The sequence below is a fragment of the Curcuma longa genome, chromosome 12, assembly GCF_044706935.1.
Source record: "Curcuma longa cultivar G26 ecotype Majalengka, Jawa Barat chromosome 12, ITB_CL_G26_1.1, whole genome shotgun sequence".
Classification (NCBI taxonomy): domain Eukaryota; kingdom Viridiplantae; phylum Streptophyta; class Magnoliopsida; order Zingiberales; family Zingiberaceae; genus Curcuma; species Curcuma longa.
Window position 1 is genome coordinate 1826673 of NC_133872.1, and position 26906 is coordinate 1853578.

The 26906-nt window shown below is 37.5% G+C and overlaps 2 protein-coding genes and 2 pseudogenes across 4 annotated transcripts; all 4 read right to left on the reverse strand.

Moving 5' to 3' along the window:
• Positions 1-3120: 3120 nt before the first annotated feature.
• On the reverse strand, positions 3121-4111 carry LOC141842724 (protein CHLOROPLAST IMPORT APPARATUS 2-like; annotated as a pseudogene).
• A 1633-nt stretch (positions 4112-5744) lies between these two features.
• On the reverse strand, positions 5745-9841 carry LOC141843038 (beta-glucuronosyltransferase GlcAT14A-like; annotated as a pseudogene).
• Positions 9842-13901: 4060 nt separating this feature from the next.
• On the reverse strand, positions 13902-18316 carry LOC141843233 (putative sarcosine oxidase). 2 transcript variants are annotated; one of them, XM_074731279.1, is made up of 4 exons: positions 18208-18316; positions 18063-18122; positions 16914-17092; positions 13902-15346 (listed from the first exon to the last, which is right to left on the reverse strand). In XM_074731279.1, the coding sequence occupies exon 4, from the start codon at positions 15277-15279 to the stop codon at positions 14038-14040; it is 1242 nt and encodes a 413-aa protein (XP_074587380.1). In that variant the 5' UTR covers positions 15280-15346; positions 16914-17092; positions 18063-18122; positions 18208-18316; the 3' UTR covers positions 13902-14037. The 2 variants fall into 2 exon arrangements, with proteins under 2 accessions (XP_074587380.1, XP_074587381.1); XM_074731280.1 differs by having other exon boundaries at positions 18040-18122.
• A 14-nt stretch (positions 18317-18330) lies between these two features.
• On the reverse strand, positions 18331-26373 carry LOC141843234 (uncharacterized). 2 transcript variants are annotated; one of them, XM_074731281.1, is made up of 6 exons: positions 26153-26373; positions 24201-25849; positions 23949-24114; positions 20798-20863; positions 20623-20711; positions 18331-18393 (listed from the first exon to the last, which is right to left on the reverse strand). In XM_074731281.1, exon 2 carries the CDS (start codon positions 25637-25639, stop codon positions 24365-24367), a length of 1275 nt encoding a protein of 424 aa, XP_074587382.1. In that variant the 5' UTR covers positions 25640-25849; positions 26153-26373; the 3' UTR covers positions 18331-18393; positions 20623-20711; positions 20798-20863; positions 23949-24114; positions 24201-24364. The 2 variants fall into 2 exon arrangements, with proteins under 2 accessions (XP_074587382.1, XP_074587383.1); XM_074731282.1 differs by lacking the exon at positions 26153-26373 and having other exon boundaries at positions 24201-25985.
• Between the last annotated feature and the right edge of the window lie 533 nt (positions 26374-26906).

Below are 26906 nucleotides of genomic sequence, written 5' to 3' on the forward strand. Positions count from 1 at the left end.
TTTAAGTTTGAATTGTATTTTAAATAGATCAAACTCACGTATTCATTAAATTTTCTATTTTAATTTTAAAATTTAAAATAAATAAATAAACTTTCTCAATCCGCGGGTCAACCCAAGCCCGCCGCGGGCCAACCCACATGGGTCGTAGGCCTAAGCGGGTCAACCCATCTGAATCCATCTTAAAATGGGTTAATAAAATTTCAATCCAATCCGTCTAAATTACTTGACGGGGCGGGCTAAAGGGGCCTAATCTAAATTGACGGCTATAATTACGTGGGAATACATGAGGTAAAGGAGGAAATGAATTTAATATATATAATGGAGCTTTTATGTATTTTTTTTCACTCAACTAATTGAAATATTGAAAAAAAAATGTACAAAATAAGAGTGATGGGGAAGAGTGGGAAGATGAGTAATAAAGTGGGAAAAGAAAAATAGTTAAAGAAAGATTGGGAGGATGAGGAAAAAAATGTTTCTTATTTTTTTAAATATAAAAAAGAGCAAAAAATATAAAATTATGTTTGTGTGTTTTGATGTTACTTCATTGTGGCTCGTGTTTTTTTTAATATTTTATTTTGTGTGTTATATATTTTTATTTTAAAAATTATTAAAATTATATCGATATGATTCAACTATTTATTTCTTCATTATCATTTATGAAATTTTAAAAGGGACTAATTGAATGTATGCAGCCATTTAACCTTTGTTTCAATGTGGACATTAGAATTTAGTTTTGAAAAGGAGATGGAATCAAAAAATGCATAAGGGTGATTTGGAGTTTGAACCTAGGTCGTATCAAAACTTGAATTGAGCTTTGAAATTTTAGCTTGGTCAAACACCCATCAGGACTTTTTGCCCCTCGGTCCACCCGACCTACTAGGACTTCCCATCTAGCCGTAGATAAGACTTTTTGCCTCTCGGTTCATCCGACCTATTAGGACTTCCCACCTAGTCGCAACTAGGACTTTTTGTCCCTTGGTCCACCCGACCTACTAGGACTTCTCACCTGGTGTCTGGTCCTCTTGATTCAGACACGGGAGCACCCACTTCCTTTGTTTTAAGGTTCAAACCATATGGTTAGATCTGGATCCACGGCTCATCCGACGGTTAGTCCGGTGAAGAGCGGTTTCGCTCTGATATGAGGCATCCGTAATGGTGCGCGGATGCATTGTATTGTATTGTGTTTATCCAATATAAAAGTATGTGTGTCTGGCTCCTACTTCTCTATTCAATCGTATAATGGTGTTGTAATTGATCAAATATAATCGTTTCTACAATAATTGTGATTATGTACCATAAATATTTAGGATTAAGCAATTATTATTTCTCTCCTTTTAAATTTTCTTCCTCAGCTTCTACACTCTACACCTCTCAATGTAACTCCGGCGACATCCATCATATCCGGCCCTCGTCGGTGAGTTCAGCGTCTCCTCCAGCTGGCACCGCTCGTAAGCGAAGTTAGTCGACGAGACGAGACGGCGATGATGATGACCGTCCCGACCGGCCGGCGACACCTGTGGACCTATCTTTCATTCATCGTATAATTTTATTATTAGAATTTGATCGTTACTTTTAAATATCAAAGTAGTGAATCAATCGGTCTAAAAGAGATATAATCCCAACTTGTTATGCTATTATATAATTAACAATATTAGAAGTATAATTTCATTTATTTTGTTGAAATGATTTTTAGTATGGTATAAGTTAATCATATTATTTTATTATGAATATATTTCATAAAGTTAATTAAAAAATAACTTTCAATCTATCGATGTAATTTATTTATTTATTTTAATTAATTTCACTTATAAGTTTATTTTTTAATTTCAGGACAAGCACACTGTGTCTCTACAAAGAAATTAAAGATTGAAAAACATAATTATGAATATATGTTTGATGATTTAATAAGAATAATATGTTTAATATCACTGTGATGCTAATGAATATATGTTTGATGATTTATAAGAATAATAAGTATCTTTGCTGCACATTACTTGTTTTATATAATGGTAAGTGCCAGAAACTTAGATATATGTGTTCGTTTTATTAATTATAGGCCTTATATTATTTATAACAGTTTAATATTATTTTTTTAATTTTAATTTATTTGAATACCATACAAATCTTGTGAATCTTTATCGATTATATATGCTTACATAAGTCATATTTGTCATTCAGTGACTTGTTGTTTATAGCTTCTTAGTTAATTTGTTACTGAGTCATCTTCCTGTTCAAAGCTGGTCAGTGTGGGATTTGACCCCTATTCCCCATATAGGACGAGCTTGTCCAAAAGCAGAAGAGATGTCAGAGTATCTTCGGGGCATTCAAGAGCAAGTGAAACTGGCTATTTATGACAGCAATACAAAATATAAGTCTCAGGTCGACAAACATCTTGTCAGATACTTTTTGATGTTGATGATTATGTTTGGGCAGTTCTGACTCGTGACCGTTTCCCGACTGGCAATTATAATAAACTCAAGGATCGAAAGATTGGACCATGTTGTTGGTGCAATCAACCTCAGGTTAATGCAAGTTAGCTCGGTTTAGTCGAGTTGGATTTTGATGTTTGATAATATGTTGACAAGATGTCAAGTAAGTCTAGGTTGACTGAATATTTGATAGTGAGAAATCAAATATCGACCAGACACTTAACACGAGATGGAAAGATATGGAAGTTGGCAAGAGGAAATGAAGCATCCGCAAGAGGTACTATTTGGAGGCTCTTGCAGGTGAGAAGACCGGATTTTATATATGGGTCGGACCAAAATGCAAGTAAACCACAAGGGTAAAAATAAATAAATTTATTAAGCAGTCAAAAAAATCTAATATATATTATTTGGTCAGTGTTGGTCATATTTAATTTTCTTTTTTATTTTTGTTGTCTTTAATCATGAAAAATACTTATGGATAAGACAATTAAGTTCGAAGAAATAAAATTAAATTCCCCTAATGATATATAAAAAATATAAAATTAAACTCTTAAGCTTTTACTGGAAATCTTGGATTAGTTCATTTATCACTACATCCTCCTCTCTTTGTAATGCTGAACGCTGTCACTGCTCTGATATCGATTTTTTTTTTTCATGTGCAACAAAATAAATATAAAAATTCTTATTAGTATTTATTTACAATTCTCAGGAGCCGGTCCGGTCGGAGAAAACCGAACCCCGATCGGCCCAATCTCTCACGACTTCTTCATGGTTCAGCCTGAGCTTCAACCTCTCCTGTTCCGGGTTCACGACCACGATTGCCTTCTTACCCACCTTCTTGTTCTTTTTCTCCGGCGCTACCCGCGCCGGAGGAGAAGGAGGCTTGTAGTTTGGAATTATGTCTGACATCGGCACTGAGTTTGAGCTCCACTGTTTGTCCTCATCCCTCTTTCTCAGTGCCCGCCGCAATCCGAAGCCGAGCTCGAAATTGCTGGAGATTCTGCGTCCAACGAGGCTACGGAGCAGGGAGTTGATGGGGATGTGGTAATTCGTGGAGTCGGTGGTCGAAGTGTCGACAGTGAGGTTTCCGATGATGCTGTCGATGCCCTGTGCCACCTCTGATTCGAGAATGGATTCTGCGTCGAAGTCGTCCTCGATGGGGCACTCCGGCGAATTCGACTCCCGGGACACGTCGCTCGCTGGGATCGCGGCGGAATATTCCTCGGAAGCGGTGGAGAAAGTCTTGCGCTTGAGGTGGAAGTGGACCGCGGCCGCGGGGGACGGTGGATTGGGGGTTGGGATTAGGAATGCGGCGTCGTTGAGGACCGGCAGAGGGGGGAGGAGATCGGGGGGTTCCGGAAAGGGGTGGAATGGGTTAGTTGTATCGGAAAGGAGAAACCTTGGAGTCTTGACGGCGGAGAAGACGGCGGGGTATGTGGCGGAGAGGAGGGCGGCGGCCTCGTTGTAGATCTGGTTGGGCCGTTTCCGAGGAGTCCTCGTCCTCTTAGTGGATATTGCTAGCGGCGGCGAGTTGCTCGATTCGGAGAGGGTGGAAGAAGGGTACGAAGAATCCGAAGACTGCGAGGAACGACACCACGACGAAGACGACGTCTTCACAACGTCGAGATCGAAGACGTAGGTAGGCCGCCGCCGCCGCCGCCGCCTCGGAGGCACGACGTCATGGTAGAGTAGATTTAGCTCGAAAACAATTCTGCTGCAGCAAAACCCAACCTTGCCAAAATTCCAAAAAACAAAGAGAAAAAAAAATCCAATCTTTCTTTAAAATCAAATCACGGAAACAAAAAATAACAGAGAACGACCATTCTAGCGTCACAGAAGATTAGAAAACGGAGGAGAATTGTTCAGAGGATGTAGTTTAATCCAGAGAAGGATCAAAGGCGAGAAAAAGAGAATCAGAATCACGAAACTTGAAGAAATCCACAGGCGGCAGCAGCAGCAGAAACGTTAGAGAAAAGAGATGGGAAATGGCGGAGGCTGGAAGAACTCTATGATTGGACAACAGCTACAACTACTAATAATAATTATAATTTATACGTTCCAAACAACTATTAATTATATTCAGCATCAAACTGAATCAAACCTACTTTCTCAGTTCAATTATAAAAAAATTTTGTTTCTCACTAACTACCGCATAAGGAACCGCTCATACTTTCAAATTTATATGATGATTCAAAAGCCACCTTCCTGTCTATCTCTAAGATTAATCGAAAACCGACCACCCCCAGGATGTGGCTACTGGGATTAATGATCGAAAACTTTGTCCCCAGGACAACGGTGGTAGGACATCCGGGTTGTAACTCAGGGACCCGCGGTTCAATCCCCAGCTACGGCGTATTTGCAGGAATTTTCTTCCAAATGGGGAACGCAATCAAAGGATGCTGGGCATCTGGATTGGCCGCCGTATGCACTTCATGATTTACCCTGGTGGTGGGTGGGAAACTTCCGTGGGACCGGGCCGGCCACCCCCAGAGATGTGGCTACTGGGATTAGCTACAGCGTATTTTTTTTCCAAATGAGGAACACAATCAAAGGATGCTGGACAAACTGGCCGTCGTATGTGTTTCCCGATTACCCTAGTGGTCGATGGAAAACTTCCGTGGGACCGGACCGGTCACCCCCAAGAATTTAGTCCATGTGGCTACTGGATTATCATTTTTTTTTTCTAAGATCGAAAACTTGTATATAGATTATAAAAAAAAATTATGTTTTTTAGGATTCTATTTCTTTTTTGATATTTAGGAAGCCAATATTCTTATTCACAATAATATCTCTCTGACATCGTATCTTTGGTTGGTCAACTTTACATCTTTGTTTGGTATGCAGGTAAAAAATGAATTATTGGCATCGCCATTATGCCAACAATTGCACGCTAATCCAAGTTTACGTGCTAAATTTCGTTTTGGAGGATCATGGCATCTCAAAAGTCTACAGCAGACCAAAGGCTCTTAATTTACTCAAGAGAATGGATTGGTTTATGGTCGAGTGACGCAAGTTATAGAATAATATTAACCTTGAAATTTCAGTAATTAGTTTAAGTGAACGAGAAGAAAGGACAATTAAAAGATAGGGTAGCTTAAGAAGGTAGATCAACAAATGACCTTATACAAGACTTTCCTGACGTAAGGTATTATTAGTAAACCAACAGTGAGAGATACAAGTTATACCAGCAAGACAACAAATCTGATAGTATTGTGCACTACATGAATATGAAACACTATGAATGAATATATCTCTATTTTAGGAGAGGGTGAAGATTAGTCTTCAATCGACATGTGTGATAAGTAAACAAAAAGCTGGAAAAGATGAATCATTTATTGCTTCAATTGTTTCCTGAAATTGAAGCTAGCTTCAATAACGATTTCAGCTGTTGCTAAACAGCATCCATGTTTAGTAGTGAGATGAGAACATTGCTGGACTTTGAAACAATAGATAGATCACTATATCAGATTTTGCACTGGTTTGAATACAACCTATCTGAGGAGATGAGCTCTGTCACCAAACTTCTCAACCTCATCGCTGAGATACTCGGCCTCACAATGTTGACATTGACCTGGCTCGAACAGGGATCACCTTCCGAATTCTTCACTGCTCTATATCCACTTTTTCCGAAGCACCGTTGTCTTGATTTGTACCGTAACATCTTCTTATCCACCTTCTTTAGAACAGGATCTTCTTCCATGAACTTCCTAGCAAACGCGGCTCTGCTCCTCATCATGTCCTTCAGGTGTGTTTGGTTGAGAAAGATAGGCTCCAATCCCGGTGGATCATCCCAAACAAAGTACCTCAGATCATTGTTGACTGTTGTGTTTTGGAATTCTGGAGAGTTGCATATCACAGTTTGGAAGTAGGCTTCCATCGAGTATGCTACATTCGCAAAGTACATAAGCAATTTGCGAGGAAGGTTGTCGGAGCCATGCACACAGTGCTCCACAAAAGGTCTGCTAAGAATCACCCACGGAGAACCTGTTTACGATATCTAAAGGATAAGTACTAAAACAGCAAAAACAAATTTTTTTTCTTACTGATACCATTGTAATATATCTGATAACAATTTGGCTTTTGAAGTTGAAGAAAACGCTATGAAACTATACCAAGAAATTCTAGATTCAATATCAAAGACATCAAACATCATCATAGACAAACTAAATAAAGAAACAAAAACAATATGATTGTTTGCATTATGCAAATTGGTGCACCTGTGAATAACTTGAAGGAATTTGGTGTCTTGCGATCTCCTGAAGTGATTAAAAGTTGTGTATTCTTCTCCATAAAAAGATTGGGGTCGACAATAATTTTGTCAAACCTCTCATACCTAGCTTCAAAAAAGAATAAACGCTTGAAAATATTCCGACTGAAAAAAATATGAATTGTAATCTGTCATTGAGATAGGCTTACTCTTTCCAACCTAGATCACTTGTGTGATCAATGAAGTTCAAATTCCTAGGCAAAGAGGTGAAAACATGAAGAAGATCTGCATAAACATAAAATTTTAAGCATCACAGCAGGGAAACAGCATATGAAACATCTAGGATCAGAAATCCAAAGATTGATCAAACAAACATCGAAAACATGGATTTCTGCAGCCATGATCAATGCTTTATATGCTAGACAATAAAATATTCTGACTCTGAAACAAGTAAAAATTTCGAAGCACAAATATATAGTTTGTACAAGTGGAAAACCACAAACTCTTATAAAAATATCATCACATGATTGGGAAAATATCTTGAGAGAGCACAATACATAAAATACACATTCATCTCATTTTCTTTGGTTCACTTCTAGAAAATAGACGACCAAATATGTTCTTGCCATAAATAAGCTAGACACAATATAAGAAATATTTTCTGATTAAAAATCAGGTATTTAGTCTATGTGCAAGAGACAGAAAAAGGAGAAAGCAATGAATTCATGAAGATTAATACAAGACAAGATAACCCTTATAAAAAAAGGTTTTGGAAATAAAGACATGTGACAACATTGGATGCATGTTTCCTTAAAAAATATACAAGAACGCATAAATCTGGGAACATTTAATTCTGTGGATTTCCAATATTGGATCAAATGCATCTAATGGGGGAATTACTGCAGGCCATTATAATTCCTTAGATAACCTGATCCTAACTCACAGCAGAAGTCTTTATCATCAATGGTTTTAGGGCTCAATTACAACTAACCACGCAGTACATATGTTGTCAGCCTCAAATACTTGTAGATCAGCACATCACAGTGCCTGCCATTTAAAACAAACAAATAGTTGTAGATGATGCTGCATTCATATACTGCCTATCATCCAAAATAAGATGATACTGCTTTCATATTCAAAACAATCAAGTGTTAGACAAATAAGAAGCGAGAATCATGTGCGAAAATCTCATTAACCTACCAGAAATTCAAGCAACAAAAAAAAAAGTATTGAGTTACTATAGTTACAGAGAGATCATGCTACAGTCTTCAGCAATAAAAATCAACGTTGAACTGAGCTCCATGCTGCAACAGTTGACAACAATAAATAATATAGGCTCCCAGCTATTAGACGCATGGATTTTTGTTTCCCCACTGTGAGTTCTGTGTGAAGGCACATCCTTAGGAATACCAAGATTTTCTTGTTGTTGTCAGTTGCTGCAGCTTGGAGCTCAGAACACAGATACATTAATCAACGTTGCTGAAGACTGTAGCATGATCACTCTGTAACTATAGTAACTCAATACTTATTTTTTTGTTGCTTGAATTTCGAAATGGTAGGTTAATGAGATTTTCTTGCACATGATTCTCACTTCTTATTCCACCGTGAGTTCTGTGTGAAGACACATCCTTAGTAATACCAAGATTTTTCCAGTATTCCAAATGCAGGTAATACCATGAAATTACACAAAATTCAGCGGCCATCAGAAATACAAGCCTAACCATAACTAGGTAAATTTTTAAAGAGAACCATAACACTCACCGTCCTGAGTCACAAGAGGATAGTCCACAGCACTCAATGTTATGAACCAGTCCCAATCTGCATCAAGCCTGAGCAGAACTGCTGCTCCATGAAGTGTTGCAGCGACTGCTGATGGTCCAGTTCGATCCACTGGATAACTCTTCCCAACAATATCAACATTTCTAAAAGCTCTGAATAGCCTCTCGGATTCAATGGAGCGTGCCAGGTATTTCCTCTCAAGATCATCACAGCCTGAGTCTAAGTGAAGGAGATAACGGTTCCTAGGATGGTACACTGCCTTCAAAAGCCTCAAAATTTTCCGAGCATCACCGCCAGTACCGGATATCCAATATGCAAAAACTGGAGGATCTGAAGGCCCCTTCAACAGAGGCCTAACTGCAACTTCGAGCTTCTGGTTAGCAGCCCATCCTCCTCCTAGGAATGAATGAGAAAGAACTACTAGGGTAATTGCAGCAGACAATGAGGACTGGGATCCCGATAGACCGAGGAAGCCTAAATAGCCACATTGAACTGCCTGGGTCCAACATCTACAACCAACTTTCTCGGATCAGAAACGACGCCGTGAACACAAGAAGGCAACTGACGAACAAGTATGAAATAATCTCTTTTATGAACCGTAAATAACCGTGCAATTCTCAATTAGCCTTATATCTCGAAATGGCACCTTAATTTGGATTGGCACACTGAGAGCAACAACTAGTGCGGTTGTAATTCAAACTTATTCTTTTCTGAAAAAGTAATGAACGGAGACTAGAAGGAATTCTTCAAGTCCCAAAATTTAATTTTTCGAGAAGAGCAGAAATGGATATCTAATAGTGTTAAATACGCAAGCAGGACAACCAAAGGAGACTAAGGACTCACCCAATTCAGAAGATATAATGTTCCTCGTCCCAAATCTGCAAAAGAAAAAAGAGAAGAAATAAACGACCGAAGAGAAATTGCGGAACGCGACCTTCTCCAATGACGGAACGCCTAGAGGGGAAAGGGCGAATTTTGCTCAAAGACGCAACTGACGGAAGAATTGGCAGATCACAAGAAGAAAAACCGAGTAAGATCAAACATTCACCAAATCAAGTATAGAAAGGCATCCTAATCCCGTGAAAGTAAAAAAAAAAAGGAAGAAAACACAAACACAAGAAAGAAAGTTGCAACGCGCCAAGTAATTTTTGTCCGGATCAACGTCAGGACCAAGAAAACGCAGAACAAGTCACGCAGGAGAGGTTCCAAGGATCGAACTTTCGAGGCGCTTACCACAGAACACCAAAGAAAAATGCGAGATCTTTCGCAAGAAGCCCCCAAAACCTGCAGGAAACAAACCACCGAGCACCACCTTGGAGAAATCGAGAGAATGCTTGCAAGCGCGGGCACTACTGCTCGCCAAACCCTCCAAGGTTGTGAATGAGAGGAACCGAAGAAAAAAAAAGAAGATCGAACTTTTGCGATCGAGAGAGAGAGAACGGAGAGCGCAGGACGGTGAACTTAAACGGCGGATTACGCCGTCGTGCCTCACGTACAGTGGGAAAGAACACTGGGACCCACACAAATAATATTTAGAGAAAAATATAGTAAATTATAAATAGGCTAGATCAGAATCATCATATACAGGAGAGGCAGGCACATCAGTCCTTACGTGTCTACCAATTATCAATTATCTTACTGTAATTTTTATATTAAAAATATTATTATAACAGTTAGATAAATGATGTAACACATTAACTAAATTATTTTTTAACTCAATTTACTCAAAAGTATTATATATAATAAATTTTATATTAAAATGTTTTTTACTAAGTTAAAATTTACTTTAGTTTAATTAACATTTAAAATTTTAGTAGTTGTTAATCATCTGCAATAACAATACAGAGATATGAGTATTTTAAAACTAATAATTAAGAATGTCTTTTAAATAATTAAGAAAATCTCAGCATCTATTTTATTTTCTACTAAATTAATTAATCATTGACGTGGACACAAGGGTGAATATTAAATTTAGATTCCAGTTCCACCAAAGCCTTCATAATAAATTGATATATAAAAATTAAATGTTGATATGACCATTGTAATAATAGTAAGGGTCCACCATGTGTTTGATTTTTATAAAACGTGCTCCAGAGCAATGGGACAATAAATTAATGACTTACGGTTAAACTGAATTTTCCTCCAAATAAGGAACGCAATCAAAGGATGCTGGGCATCTGACGATTTACCTCGGTGGGAAATGAGACCGGACCGACCATCCTTCATGGGATTTCATTTTTTACATTATAAAACGTGCTCCATTAATAAATTAATGATGAAACTGAATCACAAGTAAGACATCATTCCTTTCTATTTCATATTATTTAAATATAAAAAAAGACATAAGCTTAAAAATAAAAGAGTTCAAAATAAGCCGTCATTTTTTTTTTCAAATTACATCTCATTTTTATTTTTATCAAAAAAAAAAACTTCATCTCCGTTTAAAATAATATAACTATACTATTGTATTAATTATTATTATTATCTCATCTATATCTTCCATTTAAATCCTAAATCGAATCGCACTCGAGTATATCAAGACAGTAACGCTCAATCAAAAAACTTATTTAGGCAAAGAAGCTTTTACAATTGTAGCACAGAGACTTAGAAAGAAATTACAAAAGTAATTGATGATTTCACTTCTAAAACTCTAAGTCTTATTTATAGCCTAAGAGAATAGATCTGGATCATTGATCGTAGATAAACTTTCTCTTGGTTGTTGATCCGTTGATGCAATCCTAACCATTGATCAGAGATAGACTTTGATCGTAGTCGTTGATTAAATAAGGATAAACTTTATCTTTAATAAAACATAAAGAGAATTATCCTTAATAAAAATTAAATATTTATCTTGATAAAAGATAAAGTTGATCAAAGTCAATAGTAAAAAAGTCAACGGGCAACTTCCAACTGATCAAGCCTGGCCAAGTCAAGTGTTGACTTGGTCAAAGTCAACTTAGATGACTTAGTCAAAGTCAACTCAATTGACTTGGCTAAAGTCAACTTAGTTGACTTTTTTTATAGGTAGATCTTCTGAGTGATTTCTGGTCAATCGGAGTTAGGCTCACCCGAATCCGACTCCGGCCTTTCGCCCATCGAGCATGCTTCCTCCCGGTTTCTCGTCCCTCGGACGTCGCGCACGTCCTTCTCGCTCCACCGATGTACTCTTCCGTAGCTTCTGCGTCCCTCGAATTGCACCGAGCCTGTCGGTTCACTTCCCTGCGCAACCCTTCTCGTTCGCTACGTCTTACGCTCGACTTCCTCCGTACCTAAGTTCCTGCACCCTTAGCAAAGAGATTAGAATAACACAGGACATAACTTAACTCGGTTGATCACATCAAAACTAACTGGTGCGCCAACAATAGTACCTATGAAACCATAACTATTATACATGTTATAGTAATTATGGTATCGTAGTTGCTACAACTATAACTATAATTGTTGTAGCAACTATGAAATCATAATTATCATAACATGAAAAATAATCTTAAATAAAAAGAATTAAAATTCTTTGAAACTTTTAAAAAGTCTTTAAATGATTTTTTAAATCTAAGACTGGGCCGTTACGGAGTTATACCCTATAATAAATAAAGATCTCTGAATGAACTTTAATTTAATATATTATACGTCTATTATTCAACTCGAGATAAAAATTATGACTTTTTAAAACTTATCTAATATGCATAGTTGTAGCAATTGTGTGGTAGCTTAGTTGTAACAACTATGAAATTATAATTACTATAATTGTGTGGAGCAATTACACTTTCAATTTAAAATTGAAATAGAAAATCTAAAAGAAAGATAATAATAAAAATAATATAGTGGAATGAAATTATAATTACTATAATTATGTTGTAATAATTATATAAGTGGAGATTATAATAAAAATAACCATTTTAACAAAAAAAAAATTGAAATAAGATGTCATCTTGATTATTCCAAAGCTAAAGGAAGGACATCTTTTGATTATTTTTGCCCAAAATAAAAGGAGACTCTGATTATTTGAATCGACAACTTTTTTTTTTTAAAGAAATTAAAAAGAAAACACATTATATTTTTTATATTATTTTTTTATTCTAGTGTTGTTCTCATGAGTATCTATAATGTTGTTAATAAAGTAATAATGACATGTAGCATTAAAAAAAATGTAGTATGAAATTAACATGACACACTGCGTGGATCTCACATTTAATGTGACTCACAGTCATGCAGTTGAGTGTATAATATTGGTTTCATGCTCCATTTTTTCATGCTGCATATCATTTCTCTTTTTTAAATTTAATTTAGAATATATATATAATACTTTTAAATCAAAAAATATTTTAATTGATCAAAAAAATTTAAATTTGATCAAAAACATTTTAACAATATTAACAGCATCATAAAATTATTATAGCAGTCATTGATTAATTGTTATAACATGTAATAGTCCTACTTTAATATTACTGTAGCAATCATTAAATGACTGCTATAACAATTTTATTTTTTAAAGTAATTTTGATTAAGTTTAAATGATTTTAATTAAGTTAATAAAGAATTTTTAATATAAAAGTGTTACACGTATAGTATTTTTGATGAATTAAAAGTAGTTTATTTTAACATGATACAAAAAATTATGATACAGTGTCCTTTTCAGTTTTGATTTTAAAAAATTGCTTCGAAGCACACATTAATTCTAAAATATCCTTCTATTAAATATTAATACATCCAAAAAAAAAAAACTTTTATAACATTTCATTGACAAAATTTTTAACAACTATCCTTCTATTTATCTAAATATCTATAAAACTTTTACATATATTGATGATCAAATTACTTCTACATTTTTTTCTAAACACATTTAAAAAATTTTAAAATATTTTAATATCATTTTTTTTATCAATTGATATCTCAAAATAGCAATCTCATTTTATATCAACAAGCGAATCCGCCACCCCAACAACGGTCGATCCCACGATTATCTGTGAAAAGGTAAATCGAAAAGCTACAGTTGACCATTACGGGGAAGAACATTGCCTCGGTAAAATTCGACCCTTTTGATTTCAAAATTTGACCATATCCTTGTCCACTTCAATAAGTCTGTTTCATACTAACCAACTCAACCATGCCCCAGGAACAACAACCCATGTCTACATGATTCTACACTAGGTCGACATATCACTTATGCATCCATAGATCTTAGGCTAAAAGGTCGATTTCTTCTTTGACCAAGTCGACATATCGACATGTATCTCGATCTCAAAGTTATCTCTTAAATTTTCTACATGAGTTCTATAAGATGTTTCCAAAGCTCTCCATTCATTTTAAGCTCAATAAACTATAGTCGTGGTTAATCTCCAACTCATCATCTCTAAATAGAGTCATTTTCGTCCCTACAATTATAGGTCATAAGCTGACTTGGCTAATGGCTTAAAGAAATTTACTCCCATCTAAAAACGGTTAGAAAGAGAATCAGGTGTTATTTGCATAATTCAAGAAACTTGAACAGCAAATAGAATGCAGAAATTGCATGCAACATTGAAATGTTTGAATAATAAAAATAATTCGGAGCAAGATGCATAAAAATAATTCACTAGTAAACTTAAAAAAATTTGCAATTTTACCCTTGAAGAATGAGAGATTTTAATGAGACGACACTTGCTCCTCGAACTCCTTGGCGTTCCCCCTCGAGCACTCCGCGAACCGCCTGATCCCGAAGGGCCCCATCTCCACCCCCTCCACCGCCCCATCGATCGCCATCTCCGCCACGATCCTCCCCACCACCGGCCCCATCTTGAACCCGTGCCCGGAGAACCCGCCGGCGACCACCACGTCCTTGTCGAACTCGCCCCCGAGGAAGTCGATCACGAAGTCGCCGTCGGGCGTCATCGAGTACAAGCACGCCTGCGTCATCACTGGATTCCCTGACTCGACCTTCCCCGGCAGGATCTTCCGGATCCACTCCCCCACGGAGTCCAGCATCGCCCCGGAGCTGCTCGCCGTCCAGTCTCGCCGGTCGGGGTCGCACGGCCGGCCGCCGTGCAGCGCGATCTTGATAAGCCCTGGGAACTCCAGAGATGGCGTTCCGTATATGTAGCTGTCGCCGTAGCTGGCAAAGGTGGGGAATCCTCCCTCCGCTGTGAACTCCGCCTCGTGCCCTGCTTTGATCTTCCAGTAGCAGATGGTGGTGTGCAAGGGCTGGATGGGAAGGTCGATTTCGGCAACTGATTTGACAAGTTTCCTCATCCACGCGCCTACTGTTATCACGCATTTGCTCCCTAAAAATATTTCGCCACCGGCGGCGCAGACGCGGACACCTTCTCTGTTTTCGCCGTCTTTCTCGATCGCGATTATTCGGGTGCGGTCCTTCAGAATCACCCCTTTTTTTAGGGCAAGAGCTTGGAACATCGCCACAGCCTTGGTCGGCCTGATGACGCCGCCGATGTCGGAGACGACGCCGATCCATCCCTCTGGGAGGCTGAACACTCCGGAGAAGACGGAGGATGCAGATCCTCGGTCGATAAGGCGGATGTTAACCTCTCTATGATCGCCGCCGGAGTCAATCGCGGACTGGAGACTCTTCTTGTCCTCGGGGCCGAAGTCAAAGTGGGCGGTAGAGGTAACAACGCGGTAGCCGGCCTCGGCCTGGGCCTCCTCCCACAAACAGCGGGCCTCGAGGACCATGGAGGTGTAGTAGTCCTCCGGGTATGTGGCGCGGATGGTGCGCGACTCTCCGTGGGAGGAGCCGAGGCCGTGGAGGAAGTCGAACTGCTCCAGAAGCAGCACGCGGAGGCTGCGCTTGGCCGCGTAGTAAGCGGCGCAGCTCCCCATAATACCAGCGCCGACGATGATGAGATCAAACCGGTCGCCGCTTGCCGCCGCCATTGCAGCTGGAGCGCTCTTTCTCTCTCTCCTCTCTCTCTCTATTGTTGAGCCCTGCTCACGATAGCAACTGTTTGATATTTAATAAGGTTAGACTTTGACATTGCTTCTAATTAATTGACAGGAGCGATAACAGTTTGGAATAGAACATTTATTATTTCTGAATTATTTACTCATTCTCTAAATTTCCACGTGAAAAGATTCCATGAGAGATATTTGCTTCACGATGATTTATTAGTGTTTTTTTTTCCACAATATTTCTGGTCCTGCTGCTAAATGTAATGTACAGTCAAATTTTACATGCTCTTTGTCATTTGTTCCCACAAAGCATGATACGAATATAGGAAATCAACAAGAGTTGTTACGATACAGCAGATGCAGAAGAGGACAAGGATTCAAATCCTGATGAAGCCAGGCAATACACTCCTGTCGTAACCAACTGCACTTTCTCGATTTACCTCTTCACAGATGGTCGTAGGACAAACCGTGTGAGGCCGCTAAGGTGGGATCCACCTTTACTTGCAGAAGAATATAGGAATAGTGATATCAATGAAGTCGAGTAATATCCTCCTTCATCGTGATCAATTATAATTTCTTAATTTACCTCCTTATAGATAGTCGTGAGATTGACTATATGGGATTATTGGAGTGATAAATTCCAAAATTTTCAAAAGAATATTAGGATAGGTGCCTCTAGGACATAGTTAAATTGGTTATGACTTTAATGGGTAAAAAAAAATAAGAGTTGATAACAGTCTGGAATGAAACCGAGACAATACCATTTCCGTTATGACCAACTCTAAATTTCTCGTGATTTACCTCCTCACAAATGATCATGGAGTTGATTAGTGTTTTTGAGATAGCAACTTCCACCTTTTGCAAAAAGGTATATCAAATTTTACAGCTCTTTGAAATTTTAATATTGTTGAATTGCTCTTGGAATCTTCTAAAAATAGATCTCCAGTTACAAAGCTATGGTCATTATAATAAGGTTGGAGTTCAAGAGAATTGAGATTAGACATAGTCATTAATTTGTTTAACTTTTATGTATTCCTGTATCTTAAGAGTACAGTAGCTGTAAAATATGGTTATAATTGCTAGGTTTTATGTGGTACTAACAATTTAAATGTTTTTACTTTTATTTTTACTTAATATCTAAATATGCCAAGAGATGGAAAATATCGATTCACATGGGGCACAAACTCTTCTGTTTTCTCTCCAAGAGGCAGTTGCATATCATATAATTACTGAAGTTAATTACCCTGCACTTTCTATCTCTACTGCATGTATGTTGCATGCGTGGTCCATATCTATTGAATAGTTAAGTGATGCCAACTATCAGGAGCGACAATTAAGAATAATTGAAGTACAAAGAGATCTGTTTATAATAATTTCAAAGTAAGGCTTTTGTCTCCATGACTGTGTTATAGTTCAGTTTTAAATCACAAGTGAAGGGACAAGAAATGAGTTGTTTTAAATTTGTTTAGGGGCCTGAAGTACGTTTTTTTTTTACCTTGCAATGTGATTAATGTCCAAAAGTTATTATAATTGCATCCTATAGCAAATTTATTCCAATACATATCAACTTAATTACGTTTGTCTACCACTTGTACAGATAAGAGAAGTAATCTACTAACCTGCCATATTAAAGTCCAACTTAAATTTAGTGCATTTTTCTCTCTAGAAAAGCAGAGAACTGGAGAAGAAAGAGTTGGGTTCACGTGAAGTTGCTGAGTTTGTGGTCTCCACTTGGGACATAATTGATGGGCACACATCACCAGGTCACATTCTATCCCTAGCCAGGAACTTTTATAATCTGCCAAACAAATGCAAACTTTTTCTTTTATTCTGTACAAGGTATCTTTAGAGATGTTCTTTCAGAAGAAGCAAATAAACCATGACCTTATCATCTCTGGAATAAGTGACATAGGGCACTTGTTGTGATCTACACTACATGTCCATTGAGAGAGTGATGGATATGGAAAAAGATTTGAATTGTGCAGCCACAAGTTGAAGATGTGCCATTAGGGATTTGATCCACATTTTTATTATTAGTCATTGTTACTTCGTCAAGTTGTCATTGTAGGGCATTTCCTTTAGTTTAAAGGAAAAGGGATGGTAGAAACATGCATCAAAGAAGCTGAGTAGATTTGAAAAGACATTTCGTAAGCTGGCAAGAAATTTGTGAGGGGAAATACTAGTGTCCACTTGATCGCCTTGATTTTTATGGCCAATGCATTGGAAAAAGAGGAGACTAAGATGTTTTTGTTGAACAATTCAGGTAAAATTAAGATGACAACAACTTAAACCGACATTATACCACATTTTCCTCTTGCAATAAGTTAACAAGTATCAAGAATGCAGATAGGAGCATGTTGCATTCACTTTAAGAGGAAGGTTATTTTTCTGGTTTGATAACAGTTCTTCAGCAATAATTAATCAGGAGATTTATAACCTATCTGGGATAGGATTTTGATATATTTGGAGATGTAAGCATAATAGCAGGTCACAAACACCATCAGCAAACATGAGACGCTATATCAGAATCTTTTAGCTGTAACCAAAAAGATAACATTTGGCGGGGCATTTTGCAAGGAAACTGATGTTGAAGATATATAATAGTGCAGGATCACCAACTAATCTATAATATGCACCACAGAGTAAAAAGATCTAGATCTAGGAAGTAAGAACAAAAGGTAAACCGAAAACAAAAGATTGCTTCTGCTAGAAAAATCATAAAAACCTTTAAAAAAGAATACTTACAAAAGGGTGATGATCACTCCTACCTAATGCATCTTTCTAGAAGGATGTGTTCTGTCAGAAGTCAATCTGTAGATCCAATAAACCTAGACATAGATCATATCAGACAAGGATTCACGGCACAAATACACTACCAATGAATCATAAGTAAAGAAAGGTCAACTGATGTACCAGAGCAAGAGATGTAAGCAAGCAGGAGCATGACTGCAAAGAGCTGCTTCGCGTATCCTTGGCCCCTAGGTGAGCCTTCCAACAGAGAAGCATGTACTCAGAACACCACAAGAATAAATATAACTGCACGGGCTGTGGATACTCGAAACAACAACACTAGTGGACATGTACCCACAAGAACACATCCTATAAATGGCAATAAAATGTGGGATCCATGAGTTGCCAATTAAAAATGGAAAGACCCACAGTTAAATTTGATTGCATTAATAAGAAAAAATATATATATTATGTTTCTATTTGCAACTCCAAACTATAAAATGGTTGCTCTCATCAGAAAAAGAGAAATGCAACAATTAGTAGCATAATTAGCAAACACGAGTTGCACTATTCCATTCTCCTGCAAGGCAACAACTGAACAGAGGAAAGCACTGATTTCACCATAAACATTAAAATTCAAATTTCAACGCATGGACTCCAGATTCCTAGCTCCAAAAAACGCTTCCTTTCATTGCCAATGAGGCTCCAAATAAAAGTGATAAGATTTTTTATTTCTAGGAAGTATATCATGCAGCAAAATCTTAGTGACTGCCTCCATTTTGCTGAAAATTTAAACCATAAACAACGTCTTGAGATTTGTTGGAACACCAGGAAGAACCATAAAGAACATAAAAAGTTGTTAACTAACAGCTTTGCACTCTTTGGTCATGGACTAGCTCCTTAGCTTCCTTTTGATACATTGGTCATCTAGATACTAGCGAGACTGATGAGAAATGACACCAATGAGAATCCACACAAGATCAGTGCCAAAGGCAGGAGGCTAATTCAGAAATATCACACTTGGATGGGGCTTCATAAACAGTTACAGAGACATGAATGTTCACACAATAAGGTCCTGCTTCATCTACTAAGAAAGGCAGCATACCTCCCAGTGTCTGTAGCAATCTTGCACCGTTTTACATATTACATAATCATACTTTTCTAGCGAATAACTTGGCAATGCAAAAGAGAAGCCATTAGGCTGATACCATAAAAGGAGTGGACTCAAGTTAACTAAGCATTTCATGGTGATAATCATCCGATAACTCAGAGCTTGTTTAAAAAGTTTCAAATGGATTATATTGGTCAGAGTTGTTGGGCATGATAACTTACCTCAGTCTGAGTTGAAATACAATAACAAAACAAAACTTATTCATTAGTGTTACGGTCGTAAGAGACGGAGCCGGATTCGATTGCGGAGGGCACCCGAACCGAGTCGACAGCTCCCGAGCATACGGGCTGAGCCCTGGAAGCCGAATCCGAATCCCCTGATAGAAACTTGGCCCAAGCCCTCAGAGCAGGCCCGATTCGAGTCCTCTTCGAGTCCTCAAGGCGGGCTCATCGGTTTGGAATTCGGAAGATATGGCTGAGCCAACTCCTCGCGAGCAAGCCAGTTGAAGTCTCCGAGCCGCTCCAAGAGTCGAGTCAAAATAAGGCCGAATCACATTGTCCGAGTCAAATCAAGCCGCGCCAATTCCTCAACTGTACACCTCTCTCTCTTTCCGTCCCATTGACCACTCCTCCGCTCGTACGATAGTCCGGCCTCTGACACCCCCTTTATTAGGTATGGCAACACGCCGCCTAACGTACACCTTCGTCCTTGAGAGTACAATCACCATTTATACGCCATTCCCCTACCCATACGGACCTCGCCTAAGAAGTGACCTTCACCTCACTCTCCTCGTGGTACGACAATCACTCCTAATATATAAGGTGAGCCCCCTCGGCGGGCTGAGGTATGCAATCTCCATCTCTCTGGCTTCTGTGTTTTCCACTTCATTCTCCTCCTCCCTCAGAGGCTGACTTAGGCATCGGAGTGGTCGCGCCGGTCATCCCGGCCTTCCTTCTCACGGTGTCTGTGTTTGCAGACTTAGGTGACCTCTCCGTCGTGTCATCATCCATCTTCGTTCCGGCCCGTTGCTGAGGAGAGGCCGCGCATCCAAGGGCTGATCTTGACGGGAACAATTAGGATTGTTAATTTTAAGGTACAAAGAGAACAATTTTATTGGTCCATGTGATTTATACTACAAATTATTTATACCCAAATTATAGGACTAATTCCTCTTGCAGGGATGAAGGATTATTCTCTATGTGGAATGATTGGATACAAGGCTAGCTCACATAATATTAATCAGCAATAATATCTTTTTGAAGGAAATGCATGCTGCTATGTCATATGCCTACGTAAATTAGGCTTGTATTACAGTAAACTTATGTGGGAAAAGCCAAATGCATACTTGTTTCTAGCAATACCATAGTTAACGTGACTGGTTTATGAAAAAAAACATGACTTTCATTTCTGATTAATAAAGGCATTTTTTTGTGTGTGATAAACTAATAAAATTAAGTTGATGTACTTATCACTAGTTGAAAAGTTACCTTTGAAGTAATAAGAGAAGGAAACTTCATAGTTTTTCCTTTCATGAAACTTCTTGCAATGTTTGTATAAGTAACATAGCTTGAGGCAACTGTAAAGTATAATTATGTCAATAAACACAACTTAGTAAGAAAAATAATAATGTTTTGATGTACATAAAACTAGTTGAAAAGTAACCTTTGGAGTCATAAGAAAAGGAAGCTTCATAGTTTTTCCATTCACAAAGCTTCTAGCAATGTTGGCCTGCGCAACATAGCTTGAGGCTACTTTAAAAGTATAATCATGGCAATAAACAACTAAGTATAAATTAGTAAGAAACAATAATGGTATGTTCATGTACATCAAACTAGCTGAAGAGTAACCTTTGGAGTATCGAAAGAAGGAAACTTCATTGTTCTTCCTTCCATGAAACTTCTTCCAATGTTTGCTTATGCACCGTACCTTAGGTTACCGTAAAGTATATAACCATGCTGGTTTTATGGCTATATATGTAAACTTCATTAGTCAATTGATAAAAAATAAAGAAATCAACATAAGCCTTTTAGGTGCAAAAGAAATTCTCCTTGGTAAATATGCAAGCATAAATGTCTAACTAATGTTTGTTTATATTCCGTATTAGTTACATCTGAGATTGCATTTTAACTTCATACTATCATCATCTACTATTGTTTTGGCATTCAACTTGTTATCATTTGTCCTATCAGTGTGATATTCTTTTTCAGAAATAAAATCTTTTTTGTGCTCATAATGTTACTATGTTGAAACTTCATAATTCTTACTCATCTCTACTTATTAGTTGAATTTTCTCAATTCACATTCAATTATATCTACTTCTATCAAACGTTACTAATAGCATAAAATCTGTCATTAGTCAATAACATAGGTTTTGTGGCTATATGTGCTGGCAAAGCTTTAACAAATAATAATAATAATATTTAATCAACCATGTTGCCATGTGAAACATTGGATTGTCTTTAACGCTGAAGTGCAACGTCTCACCACAATGTTAACATTTCACCATTAAATTGAAATTTTCCATTGTAATATTGATGCTGCAGTCTGCAATCTTAAAAGAATTGCTCTTTATAAGGAGGTTTAATATTATTTCATAGTACAATGGTAAGATTCAAAAATCCCCCAATTTCCTTTAATATTTCTTTCATTTACTTTGATTTCACAGCACTGAAAATGAGGTTCATCATCATCTCCATGATCCAACTTGCAGAATGACAAACATATTGATCTTATATTGGGGTAAGACCACTCAATCATCTAACAGGAGGATGAGCAATTTATGCATCTCTAGTTTCAGATTTCTAACTCTCTCTTGCTATCAATCCATATTATTGTGTTAGTTTATTTGATTGAAACTTTTGCACCAGCAACTTAAAGTAACATTGTTATATGAATCTCGATAAAAAAAATTGGTCGAGTAGGTAAAGGTCCTAAGATAACAATTAAATATCTCCAATTTCATATTTCTGATTCTTACTACTTATTGTCTTCTTTTTGTGTTAGATTATTTGGTGGAGAATTTTGTACCAACAATTTAAGGCAAAATTGTTATCTGAATCTTGGGGAAGAAAAAAACTTGGCTGAGTAGGTAGAGTTGTTACAATTGTTGTAAAAACAGTAAGGTTGTTGCCTAAGCAAATTTGGAAAGGGTACCACTTCATTCAATAATTAAGCAGTTACAATTATGTTTCAAAAAATGGTTCAAATAGACCTCCAAGGTGACCTAGGGGATTTGCTCGGGCAATCCAATTGGGCTCATTAGGAAAACAATATTTTTTTTAGCAATTGCTACACCTGAATAAAATAATAAAACCTTAGTTTCCCAACCAACCATCCTCAGTTTCCCAACCAAGCATAATATTGTAGTATGAAACTGATTATGAACATAATAATTACAACTTTGTTATGTGTTTTCTTGCAATGTCTAATATGGATTATGAATTTTACATTTATATATAACTTGTTTTATTAATATACATTGTTATGAACTTATATTTTATTATGTCATGTGTTTTCTTCATTGCCATGTGAAAGATGGCAAATTTTGTTATTATTGTTCACTTATCAATTATAACTTATTTACTTGTAATTGTATGCTTGTTTTGCTAGATAATACCATGGTTAGTAATCTCAGTCGATCCGGATCCTGATGTGGATGACCAGTTGAATCAGAATTGGAAGATTCCAATCTGACCAATAACTTGGATCCCCACCCACCCACCCACATACAGAAATTGTCAAATTTTGAATAATGAAGGAGAAATTGATGAAATTTTGGCGAAGAATGGAAGAAATTGGAGAGGATTCAACGAGTATTACCTGTGAGTTGGAGGAAGGAACTGCAACAAACTCAAGAGTTAGGGATTCAAGAGTTGGGGAGTGGGAACTGCAACAAACTTTAGTGTGCCAAAGACATGGAATGTGTGGAAATGAGAGGAGATTTGGAATGTGTAGAAATAGGAGGAGATTTAGGATGTGTGGAAATGGAAGGCATAGAATGCACAGAAATGGAGGAGGCATGGGAGCATATAAGGGAATTCATTTTTATATTTAATTATTATTAATAAATTTAAGAAATAAATAATAATAAATTTAATGCTTTAATTGATATTGGTGAGTTTTAAAAATTAAAGTTAATAAAGTTATTTAGATTAATTATGTTTTCCTAAATTTAATTAATTTATTTATTTAGAGTAATTTAAATATGTATATTAATTGAATTAATTTTAAATAAAACTAAATTAAGTAATAAATTTAATTTAATAGTATTGGATTTCATTAAATTGTTTCAATTAAATTAGGTTTTAAATTAACTAATCAGAATTAAATTAATCTAAAATTAATTAAATCGGATTTAAACTATAGATTACTTAATTAAATTTATTTAGATTTTAGATTAATTAAATTATTTTAAAATTTAATTTATTTATATTTAAATATTTTATTAATTAAAAAATTGAATTATCATATTTTAATTAAGAATAATTATTTTAATCATAGATTGAATTTAATGAAAAGGGAATTAAATCAAAGTTAATTTGGAGTCAAAAGAGAGAAATGAAGTAATACTGACTATTTTGTTTCATAAAAAATGGATTTTTTAGATTAATCAAACTAATTTCTAGATCTTCCTGGATATAAAATAGTTTTCTGTTTTTAGTTTTTCTAAAAGAAACTTTTCCATATTTATTAGTGAGTTTTATAATGCCAAATAGCAACAAGAGGTACTACAGTGACCTTAACCCCCAACAAAACAACACTGCAAACAATCAGTATAAATTTGTGTATGTTTGAGATTGGGTGGATATATTACCGATTGAGGGAGTATGGACTTGCAACTTGCAAGCTTGCAGAAGATTGACTCCAGAAGATACACAAGGGAATGCTTCTGCAATGTTCATTTAAAGTCTTCTATCCAATGGCATGAGGATTTGACTTCTGGTTGAGTGTTAGAAAGGGGCCTCCTCGAGGTTGCCAATCTACAATTAAAATTCAAATAGGAATAGTTTCCACAATTGGCATGGGCTAGCATAATTAGCATAATATTGTTTGCAAAGATTCATACCAGGGGGTTTGGAAGATTTTTTCTTCAAAACTGAAAGAATAGATGTATGTTTTGCCCAAGGAGCTTATATCTGCCTATCGAAGACCCAACCAAGGGCCCTAAAAGTTAAAGAACATTGAAGTGCCTAAATTTCTTGCAAATCAGAGAATTGAACTTAACTTCTCCTACTCCTCAAATGAGCACACACATATTTTCTCAAGAAGCAAAGACCAGTTCTCCCCAAGTTGTTGTGGGTTTAATTCCATTGCTAACTTGAAATCGTTCATACTAATCACACATGCTTCCACAAATTCAACATTACCTGGTAAATGGATGTTATTTCTTGGCCAAATACCATTGACGTGCATTGTATAAGGTTGAATATTAGGACTTAGCTGCTTTACTGATGCATGTTCTCTACCTACTTTCAACTTGATGCATGACCTAATAAGCCGTTTCAAATAAGCATCCAGAGCATTATTCAAAACGTTAGCTGATTCCAATTTTACTGCTTCCACGCCCTGTGCTTCAGCTATCTTCAACATTGTTGTCTTCAAAACTTCAGTACGGCATAGTTCACCAGCATTATGGTTTCTCCAATAACTGTCACTGGTAGAAGTACCTGCTGAGAAAAATGTCCTTTGTGCCCTACCAACACTTGCAGCAGACAAAGAAATCCCAAGTGGAGCCTGAAGAGGGCCTCTGAAGGGATACAAATAACTTGAATGGCCCATGTCCTTCTCAACTCCTACGGGTATTGCTTCTGCATGTGGATTGCTATCTACAGTGCTCCGGTCATGCAGAGGTGTCCCCTCTCTCCTCTTCTTTGTTGCTGGCTGGTAAGAGTTAGCATCCTGTTGCTGCAATAATCTCTTGGAAAAATTCAAATGACCATTTTCAGTAGAAACTGTCTCACCACGTGGTTTTGAAGGCTGATGTATAGCAACATCAGCTCTTGGACTTGTTCCAAGAGGACTTGGCCAGTCTTTTGTCCTGCAAATATCAATGCCAGTCCTGAATTTGCTGGGTGATGGTGGCAATATGTCCCCATTGCACAAAGTTTGGAGCACTAGTGACGGAGCTTTTGAAACATCATCTACTTGAAGTGATTTCTTTGACACATCCCCAGTTTGTTTTGGGGCAAACTTGCCACGATCAAGTGGCGGAGGTGCCTTTGCTTGAGTGGCATTCTGAAGGATTGAACGAATGAGCTGATTGTGCAAGGGGATATTCCCACTACCAAGTACCGAAACACAGATTTTGTAGAACTCTGTCTTGCTCAGCTTCTGCAACAAGAAACCATTTAGAGCCCTGAAGTATCTGTCAGCACGGTCCTGGCCGATCCGTTTCAATATATGAGATTTCAGGTCATCAAGGTCAATCCGAGAGTTCTTTGTCCCTGATAGTGACGGCGTTGGCTGAGGCTGTAGCTGCAACGTTGGTGGCGGCGGCACTGGCATCTTTTAGTAAACACTAACCATAGAAGCAACCACTAAATAACTCATAACTAGACTTTCCAACTTATAGTAAGTCTGCAAATTTAGCCTTTTTTTCAGAGCCTGCACCTTTTCTTACAAATATTATACACGATCCGCAGCCCCTCAATGGCAATGTAGGCGGTAACAGTGCCTTTCAAGGGAAATCCCGCAAGCAGATCGAGATCGAGAAGCCTGACACAAAAGATTGCAAACGTGAAGATGAATTCTCAACCAAGAGAGACAGCGAAAACCCTAATGAATAAATAAACAGCCGGAATCAAGACCAATACAACACCGGCCAATCACAAAACCTCTCATTGCGAGGCGGAACCGGACGGAAGAAACAAAAGCTGACCCGCTCTAGAGCTGCAACCAGCGAGCCCGGAATCGAGCAAAGCAGATCTCCGACACAAAGATAATAAGCCCAATAGAAAAAGGGAACCCAAACCTCGTGCGGAGAAGGGAAAGAGGGGGGGGGGGGGGAGGAGAGCTCACCTAGCCTCTGCACGACCTACAAGAAACGGCGGCGGCGGCAACCTCTGGTCGCGAGTCGATGCCGAAGCGCCGCTTTCAGAAGGCGGCGCAGGTACCACCAATCCCACACCTCTCTTCTTCAACGTCGCGTTGAATTGGGAATTGATCGAGCTGAATTGGTCTTCTTTTTCGTTCTCTTCTCTCTCTTCTTCCGCATCCCTTCAATTTTCGCTCGGCCGTTCCCCGATCAATACCCGCCTCATGATTCGCCCAAAACTGCAGGCCCAAAGAACCCTACCTGAGTACTCAACCTTCATACTCAGCGGTCCCACCCACATCTCTACTATCCAAAACCGCGGGCCCCGCATTAGCTCTCTTCTCAGCGAACTCAGAAAAAAATTGAAAGGCAGGGGAGGTTTATGGAGTTTGGAGTGGGTTTAGTTCTGGGGAGCACGATGGAGTTGTTATTTTTGCGTAGGAGTCAACCAATTTGACTTTTCCATCAAAGTCAACCAATTTGACTATCGAGTTTGTGTGAATTTGTGACACGGTGATGGGAATAGCTTTAAATCAAATGCGTCTATAACTTCTTAGTATCACCAGAAGAAGAACTTTTAAGGGTTCAATAATTTTTGAGCTTCAAAGTAAGCAAATGAAATATAATTTTAATAATAATTATTATTATTAAATACGTTACAATATGAAAAGAGGGATTGAGAACTAGAGAAATCGTGTAAAGGATATTTATCTAAACTTTTTAAATGACAAAAATGAT

What these genes read in the sequence shown, in the direction of transcription:
- LOC141843233 (XM_074731279.1), bottom strand. Translation starts at nt 15,279, where the DNA reads ATGGCGGCGGCAAGCGGCGACCGGTTTGATCTCATCATCGTCGGCGCT.
- LOC141843234 (XM_074731281.1), bottom strand. Translation starts at nt 25,639, where the DNA reads ATGCCAGTGCCGCCGCCACCAACGTTGCAGCTACAGCCTCAGCCAACG.